General features: G+C 40.1%; 2 protein-coding genes across 9 annotated transcripts in view; both read right to left on the bottom strand.

Moving 5' to 3' along the window:
* Positions 1-784: 784 nt before the first annotated feature.
* prps1b (phosphoribosyl pyrophosphate synthetase 1B) lies at positions 785-4697 on the bottom strand. 2 transcript variants are annotated; one of them, XM_006781573.3, is made up of 7 exons: positions 4362-4697; positions 3743-3926; positions 3077-3175; positions 2733-2857; positions 2378-2551; positions 2031-2190; positions 785-1882 (listed from the first exon to the last, which is right to left on the bottom strand). In XM_006781573.3, the coding sequence occupies exons 1-7, from the start codon at positions 4481-4483 to the stop codon at positions 1790-1792; spliced, it is 957 nt and encodes a 318-aa protein (XP_006781636.1). In that variant the 5' UTR covers positions 4484-4697; the 3' UTR covers positions 785-1789. The 2 variants fall into 2 exon arrangements, with proteins under 2 accessions (XP_006781636.1, XP_006781635.1); XM_006781572.3 differs by having other exon boundaries at positions 3737-3926.
* A 12876-nt stretch (positions 4698-17573) lies between these two features.
* The window catches only part of frmpd3 (FERM and PDZ domain containing 3), a 91721-nt gene continuing 87518 nt past the window's right edge, over positions 17574-21776 (bottom strand). For all 7 annotated transcript variants that reach the window (XM_035912549.2, XM_035912563.2, XM_035912545.2 and 4 more), the window contains one exon: positions 17574-21755. In XM_035912549.2, the coding sequence (XP_035768442.2) occupies positions 18955-21755 (2801 nt within the window). In that variant the 3' untranslated portion in view covers positions 17574-18954. The remainder of the gene's footprint in view (positions 21756-21776) is intronic.

Here is a 21776-nt window from a genome sequence, read left to right on the forward strand (position 1 = left end):
AGATTTTGGTTTTGATCTGATACCAAGTAAATGCAGGATCAGTATTGGCATTTACAATATACCAATACTGATACTTTTACCCTACAGAGATGGCTTATACAGGGGAGAACAGTACGTGTCATGATTGATCAGATGAATAATCAATGTGCAAATGCTGAACACATTTTAATGAACAGGTTGTGATTTTTACTTTCCAGAACAACAAATATATATCCCTTTGAGCCATCTTGCATTTTGAACCGGAATTTTTTTTAGACACCTGGAATGTAAATGTGTCCCTTGGTTGTTTACAGGCCATATACAAAACAGATGCAACACATTTTTCATAGGGTACGTTGATGAATATTTTTCCATTTTGCAAAAAAACAAAAACAAAAAACATTAAATATAACATTTCATTTAAATTAAACATTTGTAGCCCTCACCCCCCCATGCACCGCAGTGCTGAACTTTTTTTAGTTGAGCTTGTGGAGTGATTTGTTAATGTCTAACCGTGGGATTGCACATTACAGTGTTTAACCCGCCAGCTGTCTAGTACAACCTTCTGTGACGTCTCATTTGTCCCATGTAGCAGCTTAGGTTAATTTGTAGGTGAAGTTTCAAGCAGCCTTCACTCCTGGTCTTTGAGAGCTCCATCTAAACAGCATTTTAATGAAAGACATTTTTTTCCTAGTACTGAGAATGTAACTCAAATACTTTTATGTGGTCTAAGATGACTGCGGACAACCTCAACTGGATTCAACTTTCATGTGTCTAAGCAGAAAAAAGACATAGAAGAGCCATGTTTAAGATCTGACGCATATTTAATTGTATTAAGAATGCATTCATCAAATAACTGGCACATTCATTCTACTGAAAAAAAATAAAAACACAAAGATTTGGATTATGCACATAACTGACAACTCCTTCCTCCAGACAAAGAAATAAAAGGCAGGTGAACATTTCTGAAGGAAGCTCCAGCCTGCAGAGACCCCAAGCTAAAAACCAAACAACCCAACTATGGAAGGCTCCTCACAGACCCTCGAGGACACTGGGCAAACCCCACTCAATGAGGGCACCTCAAGAGCCGAAAGAAATATCCAAAATTATTGTTTTCAGCCTGCTAAGACAAACCGAAGTGCTTTGTCCAATGGGAATCCAAACAGAAACATGGGAGGGAGAGAAATAAAATAAAGCAAGAAAAATCTTTTCATTTCAGACTGTTGAGGCACACTTGGTTGAGTGGAGCTTCAGTGGCACTGTAAACTCTCAAAACACATTCACTTCAGTAATTATAATCTTTTAAACAGCAGTGGATAAAACAAGCAACAAAAAAACAAAAAACTACTCTCGTTCAATGTAACAAAAAAAGCACTGTAACAGCTTCATATAGCAGAAGCTTCTCCTGACCACTGGAGCCATCCAGGGTTATTCATATTAGCTCTTTGACAACAGACTGAAATTACTCCTGCAGAGGTGAGATGGTCAGGAGAAACTCTGGATTGAAAAGTTATGAACGAAGAACAAAGTTCACAGTGGATAAAACACAATTTATCCATATAAAATAAATATGCCAGCCTGAATTGGTAGCTTGTGATTGCTTTGGCGCCCGAGGCGTGACGGTACACCGCTGAAAGGGAAAGGACTTAAAGTGAGGTGGGGCCAGCGTTAGTAACAGACATGACATTTCTTTTCCCTCCAAACAATTAATTAGCTGAACATCTTTGTTAATGGTTGTGTTTGAGTTGGGGAAAATCCCTCTTCTCTTATTTGGTGTTAATAGCACAAGGTTGATGGCAGACAGCTTTTGTTACAAGGGAACGTGGCTAAACAGGTACGACACGGACTCGCCGTTGTGAGTTCTGCGAATGGCCTCAGCAAGGATCATGGAGATGTCAATAACCTGAAGGCAAGAAAGAACAAGATGTCACACAAACTGTAAGACTCTGTGCAGCTTTAAACACCAGCTTTCCAAAAATGCACACAGCAACCTGACGTTTTTCAGCTCTTATGCCAATTTCTGTTCTGGAAACGGTTTTCAATTTCCTGACCTGTATTTTGGAACAATGCTTCATCTTCTCCTCTTGAGGGATTGTATTGGTGACAACCACAGCTTCAAAACAAGCATTGTTGATGCGGGAGATCGCTGGGCCAGAAAAGATGCCATGAGTTAAGATGGCATACACCTTAGTTGCTCCAGCAGAAATGAGTCTAAAAGAGAGAAAGAGCAAGCTGCATTACAAGTCTCCATATCACTGGACACAGTCTGCAAAACACCTGTCTAAATGGGATTCAGTAATGATCACTTAGTTTCCACAGTAGCCCAAATAGCTCTGCGTTTTGCTCTGGAGCAAAGCTCAAAATTTACTTAATTTAAAAGATTAAGAAAGTGCTTTACTTGTCAGCAGCATGGCAGATTGTGCCACATGTGTCGGCCATATCATCCACAAGAATGGCGACCCGATCGGTCACGTCTCCGACAAGAACCATGCGGTCCACCTCGTTCGCCTTTTTCCTCTCCTTGTGAATAAGAGCAAAGTCCACGTTCAACCTGTCTGCTATTGATGTGACCCTGCAAAAGAAAAAGCAAGCATTGCACCAGTTAAAGCTCTGTGTTTAAACTACTTTTGCATATCAAATTAAACTCCTGTTGAGATAGGTAAAGCCAACAGAATGTTAATCTAAATTAAACTCTAGAGAAGATATGGAAAGGTTAAGCTATGGTTAAAGGTAGAACTCCTGTGGGAGCATACCTCTTGGCTCCTCCTGCATCAGGTGAGACAATGATGCAGTTTTTCCACTCTGGGATGTTCTCTTTAATCCATTTCAGAACAGCTGGCTCTGCATACAAGTTATCAACGGGTATATCGAAGAATCCCTGCAAATAAGAGATATACACACACACCGGTTAAACATATGTGCTTTCATTTTTCTTTATAGTATCCAAGTAAACAACGAGATTCACAATGCAAATTTTCACATATCAGCCACATGGGAGTTTGAAATGCAAACCAAAATGGTGATTTTGCAGGGCTGACCAATTGGAGGGCGGTGTATGAGAAACAAGTCTGTTTGCATGTACTGTTGTGTTGCTCACCTGGATCTGTGAAGCATGCAAGTCCATTGTGATTATATGGTCAGCGCCTGATACCGACAACATGTTGGCCACCAGCTTGGCAGAGATAGGGGCACGGCTCTGTAATGAAAATAGCTCTTGTTAGTCACATGGAATAAGCAAACTGGCAAGCAGTGCTCAGTTCTAAAAATAACACTTAAGAGAGCTTAGCAGTTCAGTAAAATTATAGCAGCCAAATGCTGCAGGTTACCCTGTCATAGTGACACTATACATTAGTACTGACAATATAAAATGTACATGGGTTGATTTAGCTACAAAAGGCATTCATTATAATAGCCAAAACAGTTGAGAATTATGGGTTTGGCCCTGCTACAGAGCAAACTCACATTGCAATATTATATTAACATTTTTTATTTAGTAGATTAACATGTAAAAACATTTGATTCGTGCAGTATGATTAAAATGCCAAAAAGGGAATAAATAAAAATCCAAACAGCTGCATGGGGAGGTATGGAAGTGCAATTCAAGTTAACTTAGCAAACAATACAGAGGAGGGAACAAAAACAAAGAAAAGGGAAAAGCAAATATGCCCTGTTGGCTGATGGGCATGGCTGCAGGCTTCTTGTCATGGTGCTGGATGGCAAATGGCATGACAGAAGTAAGTAGACAGATATCCCTCACCCCCACCTTGTCCTTCTTGTCCTGCCGGGCGTACGGAAAGCAGGGGATGACAGCGGTGACCCTGGAGGCGGAGGCAATCTTGCAGGCGTTTATCATGATCAGCAGCTCCATCAAATTGTCATTGATCTCTCCACAACCACTCTGTACGATGTAGACATCCTCCCCACGCACGCTCTCCCCTATCTCCACGCTGCCAGAGGAGAGAAGGTGACAAAAACAAACAATCAGGGCTAAGGAGCTAACACATCATGGCAGGTAGGAGATGGATGAGGGAGAGTAAACAGTGGTTCGTGTTTGCCTTTGTGATCTGATCTGCACAAGCGTAAAGGTAAAAAAAGAAATGAGGGTAAAAAAAGAAGCATGCAGTCCGGAAATGTCTCCAGACGGTACATGATGGCACTTTAAACCTATTTTGAGGCGGCTTTGGTGCTGAGAATTAGCTGGTTATCATTAGTTCTGTGGAACGCATGGACTACAAGTTCCTGACAACAGTGCGCGGCAATTTCACCGTGACACCACGTTTCCCATTAATACATGTCGCTAGGCTACGATATTTGCCTACCAGACACACCTCTAAAATCTAAGCCTTTTTTAAAGTAGCTACAAAACAAAGCAAACAACTCACCATGTTTCCTGGTTGCTAAATTTCTTTGTTACAACCTTTCCCAGCTCGAGACCGAGGCGGTCCGCTATTTTCTGAGACAGGTCCGGGTGTGAGCTACCGCTAAATATTTTGATATTCGGCATTTTTCTGTGGTCCAGGGCGTCGTCCAGTCCAAGCGGGCTGCAGCAGCGAGCGGTTGTCGGGTCAGAGCGATGGAAGAGTCCAAGACAACAACTGGGAATTGATCAACAGTTGAAGAGCTACTCTTAGCGAGCTTAAGTGTGTTCCCTACCTATCCACCATTATGTCCCACACATCCCGCGTGCAACTTCCTCTGAAGGTGGCGCGCACGCTTTTGCTGACGTCGACACCGTAATTACGTCTTCCGGCCTTGACACAGTCACGTGAGCGAGCGGAGTCTAGAAAGCTCGGAAGTTTAGACGGGTAAAAATGTAATAATTAGTCCACACGCAACTATATAAATAGATGTGTTTGGTTTTTTCAACTTTTTTTTGCGAGTTGTACATTTTATTGTATGATATTAAAAACATGCCTGAGATTGACATTAGTAAATCTCCTCTTTTTAGATTTTACCACAGCAGACCATCTGCCTCAATTGCACCCCATCCCTACTATCCACCGCCTCTGCATATCCTTCTGTATTACATCTATGAAGCTCCTCTGTGGTCTTTCTCTTTTCCTCCTGCCTTGCAGGTCCATATCCATCCATTATACCTCCTCTGCATGTGTCCAAACCATCTCATTTCTACAAACTGCTCATCCTCTGCTATCGCTTTCTCATTTTTAATATTGTCCATCCTACTCACTGCCAATAAAAAAACTTAGCATCTTCATAGTTTCTGTAGATCTACAAATACACTGTGCAACTCCAAGATGAAGCAAATAATTAACAATTTGTAATGTAGCAGATGTGCATCTGTTTTTTTTGTTTTGTTTTGTTTCCTCCCTAAGGGCAGAAAATTTATGTTTAACCAAATCAAGGAAGAAGGCACATTGATTTACTCAGGGGGAATTTTTATTGACAGGGTGTTTTTTTTTCCCTGGAAGTGGGGGGGGGGGGGGGGGGGGGGGTGCATGCAAACATGCAGTAACATTTGCAACCCCCTTTACTACATTACCAACCACTCAAAACTCCTCACCTAAATCAGACAGCAGACTCCTGACTTTGACATTTTAAAGTGCACGTCTAATAATGGAACAAACATCACTGGATATTAGACATAGCTTTTAAAACAAGTAGAGAGCCCCTTAACCTTGGCCAAACTTGTTGATTCTGCAGAACTGGGCAGTTTTGTTGAGGTTTTTTTTCTTGAGGTTTTGTTTGTGTTTCTCTTTTTCTTTCAATTTTACAACATGGAGTTGTCAGGCTAGCTTTGTCTCAGGTTTCCACCTGAAGGCGGAGTTTCGCGGTGTGGGTCAACACCTCCTCACCTGTTGGTAGTTGATTCATCAGGCTTCAAGTGTAAGAAGGACAGGCCACAGTTCCCTAACAGACTGTTCCCATTAAACTGGTGACTCTAGGGCACTATCAGTCTTGTTTGATCTCATCCTTTTATTCTTCTGCCCTTCTTAGCTGCTCATTTGAGAGCCCCGTTTGGAGCATGCTGGCTTGAGAATCAACTTTCCCGCAATCTGGTAACAACTCACTGCTACCTGGACCTCTGGATGTGTGTGACCCAGACTCAACCTGCCTGCCCACTCTCCACCTGCTCTCCAAGGAAACCTACCTGCTGATCTAGTACTTCCTCCATATTCTGCCACTTCGCAGCCTCAAGTTAGATTTGATCTGCTTCAGTTTAGAACCTGCAATATTCACAGTGTCACTCTCTCTCACCTTGTAAACCTCCTGTGTTCCCATCTGCACTGAAGTATTACTCATTCCACCACCACAGTCCCTTCCCTACTTACTCACGAAGTCTGCTTTGTGGATCCAGCTAATCTCACATTATGACAAAACTTTAACCTTGTGAGATATAACAACATTGCCTACTCTGATGTGACTAAGCTTAGTAATCCTTTAGACCACGATGGAAGAGACTAACTTTATTATTAGAGTGTCTCTCCTAGACAGAGTTACTGCATTACAGTTTTACCCAAGAAACTCAATGTCAGGACACAACTGTGAGTGAGTTCAGTAATGTGCAAAAACAGAATAAGAATAAGCTTTATGAAAGTATTTCCAAAACATTGACTCAAGCAAGTATTTCTACTACATTTCCATAGGGTTAGGCTTCCAGTATCTGCGACGAGGAAGACGACAACCATGCATGTACTGGTTAACAAGAAAGTTTTACTGCTATCCATGCTCTCTGTCAGCAGTACCACCACATGGAGGACCAATTGGAGAAAAACAATCTGACAATGAATAAAGGGTTAGAGTTAAGTACTGTTAATAACTAGAGGTTAGAAGTTCTCCCTCGGCCATGCCAACTCGTGGAAAAGAGGTCAGTGCCTCTTTACACATGCACATGCACACAACTGATAGAACATATAGGTTGAGTAAATAGAGGGAGGCAATGACAGTGTTATTGCTTAGATCTTAAGACATTTCGTAGACCTATTTGTCTCTCCAGCCGTACATTTTATTGCTTCATTTCTGCCTTAAACTAAACCCAACCACAAAGCAAATGCTAAAAAAAGAATAATAGCCTGGTACTAATAGGAAAACCGAAGCAGGTTTGCTCATAATCATTCTTCCTGTTCATACTGTTCAAGGATTGTTTCATTTTAAGGCAACTTTAAAGTGAATGATTGGGGTGGGCAATAAGCACAAATAAGGAGTAATTAATTTTGTGTCAGATCTATAATAAAGCCTAGGTAACCCCTCTGGGAACTCCCAGGCCCTCCAAGTGTGGAGGCCTATCTCCCCTCACCACACTCCCTGACTGATGCCCTCAGGGGTCGGTGCATTGTTGGTTCTTGGTGTCAGGGGCTGGGCGCTCAGGTATGTACCAGCTCACTCCCGGTGGCTACTTGGCGGGGCCTGGCGCCTGTTGCTCGGTCAGGCCTCTTCCGGGGCGCGGAGGGCCCTTGGGCCTCCGGCCTCTGTGCCTGCGGCTTGGTTCACTCTGGCACAGCTGGCTGCCGGCGGAGCCGGCGGGCACGCCGGTGCAGCCCCCTCTAGCTTCTGCCCGGTGGCTACTGGGTGACCCCTCGTCTGGGGATCCTCAGCCCTTCCCATGAAGGTGGCACGGATGCCCCTCCGGTGGTCCTCCTTGGGCTCTTGCACTCTGGGGCCTCTGGATGTCTGGGGCCTGGATCTCCTCCATGCCTGCTTCATGCCCTGGGGGACAGGGCTATGGCTCTCTACATCCTCTTGCAGACCATTACATGGGGAAACCATTTGAATACAAGCGCGCCGATCCACACAGGTGTGCACACGGGTGTTCACTGTTCGTAGACTTAAATCACACCTTTCTTGACTGCTACTTCAAAGCACATTGTGCGCTGTCTGTCCTGCGTGCTGCACAACAACATTCAATATTTAGTATTTACTGCTGTTTACACTTAGCTAGATTAATGCGATGGTGTTGTGTTTAGTATGTTGCTTTGTTTTGGTTTTTTTGCTTGTTTTCTATTCTTTTTCTCTCAACAGGTGATATATATATATATATATATTTTTTCCCCCCTTTCTCACTGTCCCTCTCCCCTTCTGTTTTTCTTTTCCTTCCTCTTTCTTTCTCCCTTTCCTATCCCTCACTCATGTCTGTCCCGTCTGTAACAACTGAAAATAAAATAAAATAAATAATAAAAACAAAGGTCGATCAAATGGACCAATACGGCAATGCCATGATGATCCATTTGGCAAAATAAATCCATTGGGTATCCTTGTTGGTCTTCAGACAACAATTCTGACGGCTAAAGAACCAAATGGGACAGGAAAAAAAAGAAAAAGAAAAAAAAATAAATAAATAAAAAATAAATAAAGCCTAGGTTTGATTTAACATTTCTTATTCTTCAGCAAGTTTCCACCATTTTTCTTTCTTTCATTATGTTCCTTTTTATCCAGGTTTCACATCCACCAATTGGTGGTGCCTTCCCCCAGAATAGAAAGGCACCACTTGAAGAAAGCCTATTAAAGGACAATGCTAGAGTTTCTCTCTGATTCCTAAGTGTCAATAAAAATTCTCCAATCTAGTTCAAAGCATACCACAACCTCCTTAAATTTGCATTACTCTCACACTGTTTTCATCTGCTGTAACATGAAAGTCTTGTGATCTTATTATCTTATACAAGAACATGGAGCATTGTGTAACCAGGCCAGGTATTTGAGGCCATGCCTACCTTACATGGTCCTGAGGGTCTGGGATTTTTACCCATCATAGGCAAACCAGCCGTCCATACTTGACCATACTTTTAAAAGCCATGACTCTAAACTGTTGGTTGTCTTACCCTAAATCATTGAATCACTCCTTACATTTAGCCCCAGAATTAGTAAAGTAAGCATAAAATATATATAAAAACAGAGTGCCAAGATCTTTTTCATTTGATTGCATTTTATTGTGCTTGCTATCCTGGCTGGATTAGATATATATTCGGTAAGGGGTAATATGAGCTTTGATTAGGTAGAATATGACAGGTAGAGTTAGGTAGGGTTAGATGTAGTGAAGCTTTATTTAGCTTCACTTTATTAATATAATGTTTAAATCAAAGTTTTGTCCTGATTTTTCCTAGCACATTAAAAGCTGTAGTCCAAACAGGGCAGCTGCTAAAAACATGTTAATTCATAGAATATGTTGTGTTACTGGAGATTAAACAGAAAATAAAATAAAGTGAACTCAAGCTTGAACATGTGCAGCAGCGCTGATGGGGAACATTTTCTGCTGAATCATTACTTTTAGTGCTGTTACCAACTGTGTAGTAGTGTTGGCATCATGGACAGGCTTTGGGGGTTCAGGCCCACTCAATATAGTAATTATGCCCACTCAGCTGAATTCTGCTGATACACTATAAGTTACGCTAATTTATACAATTTTGTAATGAAAAACATAAACATTCATATCTCCAAAAAGTGTAATGTAGTGTGAGCTTAGTTTAATTATTTGGTTCACTGTAGTTTAGTGCTTTAGTGGGAAGTACTTCATGTGTCTTTGAAGCTAAAATGAGGTCATTCATCAGCTTGTGCAGCTAGTTTTAAAGCATGGTCCTACTGGAAAAATGCAAAACAAATGGAAATGCGGTGCTCACGGTAAACTGCTCAATGGTGAGTTCACTGATCCACTTTCTACATCCAGTGAGAATGTTTCTGCTGTCTCCTGTTTGTCTCTGCAATCCAAGATAGACATTTGTGCGCATTTCTAACTGTGGCTACATTTCTCTATGTGTGTACTTTGTGTGTTTATGATCCCAAGGGTCCCAACCCTGATGTGTAGTGAGGTGTTTTCATTGCGTATTTTTGCTTTTTGTAGATGAACAGTTCTATAATCCTCATTCTAAGCTAATCGTGTGTATAAAGTTGAAGTTGCTGTTATGCTGTTAGCATTAGCCATGTTGCTAACCAATGGCAGCTACATATAGCACAAATCAAACAGCGACAGAAAAACACTGACCAGTAAATCCTGTTTTTAAAGAGGAAAATAAAAAACTTAATTGTTAGCATTGGGCATGCTGACTACTGTGCCATAAGGTTAGCATACAGTAGAACAACTGAGATCCATTTAGGGATTGCTATTATAAATGGATGTCATGGATACTCTTATCCACACTCCTTATTGTAAACTAAACAGCATCAAAACGTAGTATGTAAAAAGGTGTAGATAAGACTTAATGGATGTTGAATTTTTAATTATGCTTCCAGGCTGTGAAAATGGCAATTTCTTCTATGTTCCTCATTCCACGTGGAAGGTGAAAAAATTGATGCAGTGTGCAGCAGGACTTGCATCTTTGTCACCGCACATACCATTTAGAATCATTAGAGGGTCAAAAGATATCAATTGTATTGTATTGTAGAGTAGTCTGTGACTAATACATGGTTTGTTAATCCTCAAGCTGGAAGTGGAACAAAATTGCACAATTTTGCACTGTCATCAAAACTAATAACTTTTTGTTCTGTTGGCAGAGGTCTTAGCACATGACTGGCTGTTCCTTCTTTCTGTTTGACAAAACTGCTGACCTGAAGAAAAATACAAACAGGAAAAGGTATTAATTTTCCACTATATTCATTTTCAAAGATGTGTTGTCATAGAGGAATAAGCAGATATTAATAGTAAAATAATTTGACAGTGAGAGTGATCGCAGAAGTAATTCTTTTCTTAGGAATGTTCAAAAGTGTCTTGATAATCGATGGTCAAACTTTAAATGCCAAGCAAAGGCTTCACTGCTTAATTTTGTCTACTACCTTATTTACTTTAGGCTACCCTGGATCAATCCTTTATGAGAGAATATCATCACACAATATGTGGCAGTATATGTAAAAATAATAAAAAAAATGTTAATTCGGATTCTTGTTGGTTAAAAAAGCAACCTTGTGAGATTTTTGTGTGACTTTGAATCCAGTTTCGGTACTGTAGTAATATTTTTGCTGACAGATTGAAAGTCTGCACAGGTGGAATTAACAATGGCTCAGTCCATTAAGCGTCCAAGTAAATAGCGTTTGAGAAAATCAGAACCTCACACAAAGGGGGCTGTAGTCATGCGCTCTATCTGCTGTGAACAGTTCTATTGTGAGTACAAAACTGTGTTTTTATGTCGGGGCTTGACTGGTGTGTGAAGCAGGGTTTTAATAGTTTTGCAATTTTCATTAGTTTTTATTTTTATTTAGTTTTGACTTCAGATTTTCAATTTTATATCAGTTTTAATTAGTTTTTACCAATTGTTTGCTAGTTTAGTTTAGTTTTTATTTTTTGAAAATCCTTAGTTTTAGTTTAGTTTTGATTAGTTTCAGTTATAGTTTTAGTTGTGTTTGCAATAATTAAGTGTAACAAAATCCCAGTTTCATCATATCAGTCATTCTCTTCTGCTTATCCTTGGGTATGTTGCTATTCCAGCTACCATACCCTGCACCCTGGACAGGTCGCCTGTCTGTCGCAGGGCTAACACGCAGAGACAGACAACTCACATTCCCACCTATGGGTTCTTTAAATAAAGGCAGATGAACAACCATTGATACCAGGCAACTATAAAACGTATATCTTGGCCCCAATGAGACTATTAACTCTTGCAGCACCGGGTGTTCGTAATTTTTGTTCAAGTGAATTGATAAACTTTTTGAAGGTAATTGACTCACACAGTTGTGTAGATATCCCAGTCCTGTTGTCTCGGGATGCATCACGCTGCCTTGCCTGGGGTTAGCTTCTGTTTTCTGGGGATGAGGGTTGAGTGTGCTCCCTTACCTTCTCAAGGTAAGCTAGGTTAGCCTTCTTGTGTGAGCTTTTCAAGTGCACTTTAAGGTTTGTTGGATTTTTTTCCCTTTAGAAATGTCCCTCATAATTTGTCTGTTTCCACTACAAGACACTTGCTTTATCCAAAACACAGTCATATTCAAAGTAATCCCAAATTGGAGTCTGGCGCTTTCTTCCGACTTTTCCTGACATGATTCTGCGCGTGGATGGAGCAGCAACACAGACGACTCGACTAACGTACTGCCACCTGCTGGCATAATGAGACACAGCAAGAAAAAAATCTGGAAACTAAACTTCATTTTCACCCTTGACTATTGTATGACACGCACACATCAATGAAAACTAAACACATTTTTGCTATAAATTCAGTTAATTTTAGTTAGTTTTGTGAACACTCATTCCAGTTTTAGTTAGTTTTCCTTTTTTTGTTTTTATTTTTATTTCCGTTAACGAAAATGTTTTTTCACTTCTAGTTTTCGTTATTTCGTTAGTTTTCGTTAACGATAATAACCTTGGTGTGAAGTCATTGTTGTTTCAGAAAGGAGGCTCATCAAACTCTTAGTTTCAGTCTAATTTAATCTCCAAGTTGACTAAGTCTGGCATGGGTAACTCTGAGTCTTTAATTCCAGAAAAGCTGATCAGAGTTAATTCAAGTTTACCCTCAGATTAACAGGTTTCACCATGGCAATGGATAAATAAAGCGAAGAGACTCAGTTTCAGTCCAGCAGACCAGAAATATCACTGTCTATCACATGACATGTATCTATATATAAATAAATAAATAAAAAAGACAGGAGAGAAAAGAATGATTGGATCGGCTAATTTTTCATAAATACATAACAAAGATATTTTTAAATCTAATTATTCAGCTCACGCTGAAAAATGCAGATTGAAAATAAATTTCAATAATATTAATCAAACAAATAAGACACTATAGACCTGTAATTTAATTTAAACCCAGTGAGACTTTTAGGTCATTTTCAGATGAAATGAGGTTCAGACTTAGACTTTTCAGACGTTATGCCTATTATATTTCATAAATTTACTGACTTCATCCCTAACAGGTCATGGCAGATGGCTGTCTCCTGTGAGCCTGGTTCTGTCGTAGGTTTCTTCCTGTTAAATGGGAGTTTCTCATTCACACTATCACCAAGTGCTTTTATTAGGGTCAACTTATTGTTGGGTTCTTCTCTGTATCATTGTGGGGTGTTTATCTTACAATGTAAAGTGCCTTGAGTTTACTGTTGCTTTACTCACTTTAAACTAGATGAATTTTTGTTTTAAAATCTTAAAGTTACTTCAGCCTCATGTTCACTTAAATAATATTAAAGATAGTTTGACACACATTTCTCCATCAGTGTAACCGCTTACAACAAAACAAATAATTCTATCAACGATCGGTATATTTATGTGTTACGATTTAACAGCCATATAAATGTAATTGCTATATATGTGGCTTAAGATGACTTGGAAAAACACATTTTTAACACACTAAATAAATTTTACCCATGGCTTGATTAGATCACTGGAGTTCAATACCATACTGTAATTTTATTTAAACAGAGTAACAGAAGGCAAACGTATCAGAGAAACTGTCTAACAGCTGCCTTATTGTCCACAGAGACACAGTATTAGAAAGATGTAGAATGTTATTCTGAGCTGAAAATAAACCCACGGTGTCCACTGATGACCATCCATGTCCTTTCATCAATGCCTGATTATAAAAGTGCTCATCTCAAACATAATAAGACACAATAACAAACTGCTATTTCATGTTTTCAGACACATGAGTCTGTACATATGTTCTGTTATGTGCTTTACACTGACCGTATAAATAAGGAAATGAAACTCAGGATTTCGTAAAGCTGTGTTTTCATGGAACCAGATGGATAAATGCGTACTCTGTGAATAGCATGCAAAGCAAATCAAGCACTCCCCAAATCAGTGTTCGCCCACGTGCCTGCATGTGTGCTGAAGTTTCCTGGACAAGTCTGGCAGAAAGTAAAAGGCTTGTTCTTCAAAGTGGATCATCATCAACTCAGATTTAATGCAAGTGACGATAACCAAAAAGAGTGCCTCAAAACACACCACAAACTGCAGTATGCTGAATGCATGAAGACCAAGAACAACAAGGCAATGGTCGCTAATGAAAATTGTCCAACATTACCCTGATGTCCATGAAAGTGAGACTGTACACCACGTGAACCTATCCTTCCAGCTCGCAAACATACTACAATCACCCACACAATCACATTTCATCTGGTCAAAGGTATGTGTCCACTAAACATGCTGGGTAACAGAAGCTTCAGGAAAATGGCTGACACTCTGGATAAATGATATGTTATCTACTCATGCATTTATTTTTCCATAGGGGCAATACTTGTGCTGCACAAAAAATGTTGAAGGGGAAGAGTGGAGCGATCTCAGTAATGGAGAGGATTAAACACCTAATTTGTCTGCAAATGTCTTTTAACAGGAACGTAGCACAATGTAAAGGTGGAAGTAGTGTCTGTTGATTTAATATTGCATTAGCTTTTTGGTACAATTCATCTCAGGGGTAACAAACTACACCTCTTTCCTGGAACTCTGCTCTGTTACTTCCACCGAAAGTTATTGTTGCTGTTGTTTTTATCTTTAAATATTGGCACTTTTGTAACTTCCACAACCTTACTGCATTGTTTTGGCTAATCTGGTTGTGGCCTGATGTGATTTGGAATATTTAGCATTAAGCACACAGGAAAATATATGCAATATCATAGCCATGTCAGTAGTTGGCATTGTGCCAAATCAGTGCCGTTTGCACTGCTGTCAACATCAGTTTTTAGCCAAAGGCAGTAAGACAGCAGCAAGAACCTTTCCTGGTAGTCTTTCACACGATTTACTCGTTCGAAGTCATTTTAATGGACAGCCTGGCATTAGCTCGACTTTAGTGTGTGCGATGTCATTGTCAAATTCTCTGAAGAAGTTTATATAATATGCTTTATTGCTCTTAAAACATGGGTTAACTTGTACACAGACAGAAGACCACACTGACGACAAGATCATTGACAGTAAATAAAGACAGGAATGAATAGGTGCACATAAAGAAACAATGGATCAATCAGGGTGAGCTCTTCGTATGAATGAAGCACAGACTACTCCACACAGTTTAAGCAAAGCAACTGGAACAATGACAACCACAGAGAATGTTTATTATAATGTGGAAATATGCTGATGAGGGAACATTGTCTGATATTTTTGATTATAAAAATAAACATGTCCCATGCTTTATACTCATAATATAGTCTTTAAAATATATGTTTTGCTATTAGTCACTATGTTACATTACTACTATAAATGATTACCATACAGATATGTCTTGTTTTGTCCTATTTACAAAATAGCATAGTGTTGGATAAATCTGAATACAAGTGATGCTTTAAAAGTGTTTCTTTCTTCTTTTTTTTAATGAATCATCTTATTATGTACATTTTCACTGTAAAATTATACATCTTCCATACTGAATATCATTTTCAAAACATTAATATATTGCCATCATACCATTTCAGTTTTGCCTCTTTTTTCTACTTTAGAAGTGGAAAATGATCTGTACAAATAGTATCTTTACCTTCAACGGTCAAAGTGTCTGCCCCTGAAAGTGTAATACGTAAAGGGAAACATGCAGTACAGTGAAGAAGAAAACACTGCTTATGGTTATGAAAATGACACATCAACAGGAAAAAAAAACTTTTAGAAGAAAGTGCTCATTAAAATCAAGACACCAGTGCCAATGGCCTTCATACTGAAGGTGAAACTCTCATACAAAATGCATATCACAGTATAGGTGTAATAAGTGCCACATTTGCTGTTACTGATGATTATTTATGTTATGAGGATAATGTAGAACCACTCAGAGGTATATTTCTGTAATCAAAGATTTAATCTATTAAAAAAAAATGAATAAAAGATTATTTTTAAAGAAACACTTTGATATAATTTAAGTTTTTTTTATTTTTTAGGTGTGCTTAAATTAAATGTAAATGCTAAAATATTGAACATTTGCAAGTTAGCTTTATGCAGCATGTTTACTGCTTGACATTCAGCATCCTTACAAGCAGTGTTGTCACAGATGTTTTCATAATTTACATTTATGTAAAAAACAGCACACTCTCTTTCAGTTCTAAGATTTACTTATTAGTACATGATAAAAATAGTCATCGGGTCCTTACCAGGTGATAAAATTAGGTAAATACAACTCGGTGGTACTAAACCAAAACATTTTAAGTTCAGTGTCGAGTTCCTGGGGGGATAAGTTAGCACTAGCACAAAACTTAAGGTAAATAGTTAACAACTCTTAATTTCGCAATGTATTTTGCCTTGCCAACAAACATGTTAATGTTTTGGCCTCGGTATCTTCATAAGGGTACTTGACACATGAAAAATTAAAGTTTCTTTATTTATTCAAAAAATTAAAAAGAAATTAAGCCAAATGCAGAAGCAGCATGTGAAAAATTATGTACACTCTTCCTGCTTCTATAGAAACCACAAATGTAAGCAGCAGCTATGGGCTGCTAATTAGATGTACTTGGTAAACTGATCATCTGTTAAGCAAGTGTGAGCACCTCTGTAAAAGCAGATGTTCTGACAGTGCTCATCTGCAAGATTCAGGTTTGTGATGAAAGGAGTCAGCATTGATTTTACAGAAGCAATTAGTGCTACCCATCACTCTGGGAAGGGTTAAACGGCCATTTCCAAAGAATTTGAAGGCTATCATTCAGTTATTCAAAAGTGGAAATCATTCAAGAAAGTTGCCAAGTACTGGACATCCCAACAGATTCAAAGGTCACACTGTGCAATGCTCAGAGAAACTGCAAAAAAACCCCCAAGAGCTACATCTCAGTTTTTACTGGGCTCAGTTAGCATGTTAAATTTTAAACTTTATGACAGTTCAATTATAAAAAAACTAAACAAGTAAGTCTTGTTTGGAAAGATTACCAGGAGACTCTTCTCTCTAAAAAAACATGACAGCATTTGAACAGACCACAAGACCACAGAAGTCTGTCTCTCCATAATTCACAGTGGTGAAAGCCAAAAGCAACATATCAGCATAAACAGGACAGGTTTTGAAGCCACAGGAACTGGGAGTCATTAAGTCAACCATGAACTCATTAATCAAAATATTCTAGAGTCACATGTAAGGCCATCTGTCTGATGGCTAAATTGAGCTGTGCAACATGACACTGATCTCAAACACAGCAGCAAATCTACAGAATGTCTGAAAATGAAAAGAATCAAGGTGTTGCAATGGCCCAAAGTCCAAACCTCAATAGGATTCAAATGCAGTGCTGTGCATAAACAAATATAAACTCCACTTTAAATAAGCAACTTTGCAAAGAAGTGTGGGCCAAAATTTCTCTACAACGATGGGATTGATGAATAAGTCAAACAGAAAAAAATCACTTCAAGTTATTCCTGTTAAAAGTGGTTCTGCAAGCTACTGATTCACAGGGTGTCACTGTTTTTTTTTTTTCCCAGACACTGCTTCTACAGTTTGGCTTAGTTTTTGTAAAAAGAAATTAAAAAAAAATAAAATAATGACATGGTGCACTGGATCATGTGTTGTTATTCATCTGAGGTTGTTTGCAGTTTATTTTAAGACCTTTTGTGGACCAGATGATTTCTGAAATCATGCAAACCATTAGATTTAAAAGGGGTCATGCTTCCTTTTTCACATGACTATATAATATTTTATAAATATTTAAATTTATATTAACAGGAATAAAACGTTACTGTACATCCAAACTGACTGATCAATCTTATTTATACTCAAAACAGTAAGTTGCATTTCCTGTGTATTTTTGTTATTTAGCCCAATTGCCTCTGATAATTGGTAAACGGTTTCACAGCACTTTCTTTTAATAGCACATCCACTACACACGTTAGGCTGGCATAAATTCTAAAGGCTCTTGCTGTAGTTTCCAAGAATAACAAGAGGATGAGACACAAAGAAGATTTCAGACAGGAAATGATGTGTTAGTTTTATTAAAATACATAGAAAACTACTTTATGTGTTCTTAAATATTTGCTAGATTGCACAATGTGTAACAGCACATAGAAAGCAATTTGTTTATATTGTTTCTGAAAACTTAAATAAAAACAGGGGAATCTTTTAAAATTGATCAGCATTCACTTTTAGGAGATGAATTGTGAAAAAAAAATAGCGGCGTTAACTCTCTTGGAAACAGCGAATCAAACATTAGAAGATACAGTTCAACTTCAGAACTAGTTTCAGAGGTTGTGCAAAGTCCTAAGGATAAGCCTACTCACTTGCAGGTGGGTGTGTATAAACTATTGTTAACAATTGGTGAGGTGCAAGTGAGCTATGGATTAGTGGTGGCGTAAAATACAGTCTGTGTTACTAAGTACATTGTGGGTATGCCTTCTCTGCAGCAGAATGAGGTAACAACACTCATTACTGTACCGTGAATAAGATTGTGACTTGAATCTATGCTACATTTTCTGCCCTGAGCAGGTCTGTTTCATACCTGCACCTTTATAGTGAGAGAAAGGGCATGTGTTTATCAGTATAGTTAAATATTTATACTTGTCTTTGAGTGCTTTTCATTTTCCAACACTGTCACTTACATTTTGACTCTTGTATCAGTATTTCACACTGTCAACATAGCTAGCAGAGACCAGTTTGAATTACAACAGAAAATTCAATAAACACAAACACCATCTAACACCATCTAACCAACCAGCCAACCCTTCGGACTACGTACTTTACAGAAGTTGCTATACTTGACGAGACTTCTGAAATATTTTTGTCCAAAGCATACATTTATTTCTGATGTGTTATAATTTTAATAGTTCTCTTGTTTCAATACATTTCAAATATATTCTTCACCTTTTTTCTTCACAAAACTTTATATTATTTGCTAGGTAGACACAACTCAAATATACATTACATATAAAATATTATACTATAATCATTTATGTATATTGTGAATATTGATATGAGGTGATTAGCCCTGTATCACCCAGTCTGTGTAGGGTTCTTATCCCATTGTGCATTAGTTTGGTGTATCTTTCTACTTCATAATAAGATCCACGAGGCTACCTCAGGGCCTGTAAACATGTGATGGAACAGTTGCATTGCAATTTTTACTGAAGATGATTCATTGCACATCTCGTAAAAAATGTAAATAATAAATAAATAAACAATGAATTTGGAAAGAGTTGCCACCCACATTCGGGACTGTTCTGATTTCATCTTACTGCAAAGGCAAAGTTTTGATGGGTCGAGTGAGGGAGCTCATGTTATTAGCGTTGGAGGAAACTTGGGGGCTCACTGTTTTTGTCGGTAAGCTGCTTGAGTGCCCCATTGACTCTTCTGCTGCACGCAACAGCAAAGTGTAATTGATGGCAACTTCCTCAACTTTTCTCAACAGCTGCAGCCTTTGGGCTTCTGTACGAACCCCTCTGACCAGTTTGATGAAAGTCTGAGTTAGTTCACACAACACTTGAAAGCTAGCTGTGACAACAGCAAGCATGCGTGTTGGACTTTTTTCAACACTCGCCACTCTCCGACAAGATGCTCTGAATTCTTTGAACCGCACAGCCAGCTCCTGTTTGTACTCTGTAATCCGTGAAGGTTGAAGGCGAGCCTCACCCTCAGCTTGTGGGGTGTTAGCACAGTGACGCAGGATAGCCAACAACTCATTAGCATCCAATTGAGCATTTAGAAAACCATCGGGCAAGCTAAATGTTTTCCCTTGTAAAGCCTGCACCCGACCTAGGCTCCCCTCCAGTGTACCGCAGGCTCTCAGGTCAATCTCCTGCATCTGAGGTTCCTCCTCTTCCACCTCCTCTTCGTCCCCGCTGCAGTCCTCGGCATTAAGAACCTGGAGGGTTTTGCTAACGACAGGAAAGGTACGTGAGTCCAGCTCCATGCCTGGAAGGACCTGAAGCGGTATTGAGTATGAAAGTTCATCTTTCTCGCTGCTTTCGTCTGCAGCCTCACACTTCCTGTAGCAAAAACAGAATGAGCAGCATTTGTCTTTGTCATCACTGTCTTCGCTAGGTATGGTCAGCAACACCTCTCCAGCCCCTTCTTTGTTTTCACGCAGTAGTTCCTCTCCCTGAATGAAAAACACACCCTTTTTCCCTTTCCCCTCCTGGTGGGACTGAGTGTGGACTGGCTCTACTGGGGTGGGGAGCCTCAGCCCTGTGGCTCTCACTCTCTCCATCTCCTTCTCGAGACTTTTGGCTTTGGGTTTTACCTCAGCATACACAGGTGTGCTAGTGCTGTTGTCCAGTTCTCCAATGCTGTATCGCCTCTGAAGCTTCTTATATTGTGGCGCTCCCATGCAATCTGTTTGAGAAGTACAGGTGGGCAAGCAGGAGCCATGTTCTCCTCTTGGCTCTCTTGACTCAAGACTTGTAGATCGTATTCGTGTGGTTTTGATCTCCAAAGTCTGAGGTCTCCTTGTAGCACCTTGGGTGTGAGGGGCTTTGGAGACTGCTGGAGGGGTCTTCGAGACAGTTCTCTCTCTACCTCTGTTTTGAGTCTCTGTTGTAGAGCCAACTGGTGTGTCAGGTAGTCGCATGCCCCTACACATTCTCTTGCAGTCACAACTGCGTCGCTGCTCCCTGGAGATCCCTGGTGCCTTAAGGACTGGACTGGAACGGAGCTGGCAGGAACAAGGAGTTCCTGAAGGTACAGGTGAGGAACCTTGGGGCATAAATTCTCCCTGCGATGACTTTGGTTTCAGCAGCTCCTCTAAAAACTCTAGCTCATACTGGCGAACTTTCTGCAGCTGAGCCCTGCGCTCATCTGTTTCTCTTCGCATTCTCGCTGGAAATGTGGCTGAAAGAAGATTTCTAAAGCTCAGGAAGGGAGCACTGCGCTGGGACTTCCCCTTACCACTGCTCTGTTTCTTCAAATCTCTGGCAGGGAGAGTGGAGACTTTATCTACAGAGTGACTAGGGGTTATTGGATCATCTAAAATAGGTAAGGATTTCACTGGGCATTTCTGCGACTCAGGTTGTGATTTGTCCTGGGCACCCTCAGTTTTGCTTTCAGCTGTTTCTTTTCTCTCCACTTTTGGAGGCAAACGAGGGGAGTACTTGGTTTGTATTTGTGGGCTGGGTTTTGCCAAATTAGGTTCTGGTCCTATTTTCACTGCATTTTCTTTGTTGTTAGCCAGCTGGAGACCTTTGGCTCGAAGGCGCTCATCATCTGTGGGAGACGAGGATTGAAACACGACTATTTTCTGAACCTGTGGGTCTTTTAGTCTCAGTTGAGATGTAGACTCCTGTTGTACTGGACAAGTACAGAAAAGGTCATCAACTGGCAGAAGTTCTGTAGAGGCTGAAGGCTTCATGGTCTCACTAGAGGCAGTCTCGGCATCTTGGCACATGTTAGAGGGGGAAATCTTGGCAGTGGCAGTTCTATCCACAGACAAGAGACTAGGTAAGGCTTTGTTTGTAGGGTCTGTATTGAGAGGTGCTGCTGTCTTCCCCTTTATACCATCAGAGAGATTTTCTCTCACTGTCTCCCAAGAAGAATTTACTAACTTTTGATCTTTGCTGACTTGCTCTGTGTGTGAAGCTCCAGAAGCCTTAAGTTCCACAGGGGGTTTAGAAGGGGGCTCTGGGGTGTTTGCTTTGGTGGGTGCTTTTAATTCCCCTTTCGGTTCAATCTGAGTAGTTTCATGATTGCCCGCCTGTTCTGTCACAACACTGAGAACCGCAGAGTCCTGGCTTGGGCTGACTTTAAAGGGAACAGTCTTGCTCAGGATTACTTGCTTGGGTGGACAGCCAGCACGGATCTGACCCACGGAGAAGGCCCCAGTCCCTATGGTCTTTGCAGTGCAGCCAGGGATTGCCAGGGGAAAGTCACGGCGGCAGAGGATCCGATCCTTGTTGATATGGTGAGCCAGCAGGTAGGCCTGGTTCTGGTTCTGTTTCATAGCCGACACCATCTCAGAAACGTCTGTCAATTCAGAAGAGTTGGTCTCATGGCCTGAGTCCAGTGATGACTCAGGTGTAATAGCAGCTAAGACAATCAGGCCTGAAGAGGAGAGCAACACAG

Source organism: Neolamprologus brichardi, chromosome 2, assembly GCF_056152115.1.
Source record: "Neolamprologus brichardi isolate AB-2024 chromosome 2, ASM5615211v1, whole genome shotgun sequence".
In the NCBI taxonomy this organism is placed as follows: domain Eukaryota; kingdom Metazoa; phylum Chordata; class Actinopteri; order Cichliformes; family Cichlidae; genus Neolamprologus; species Neolamprologus brichardi.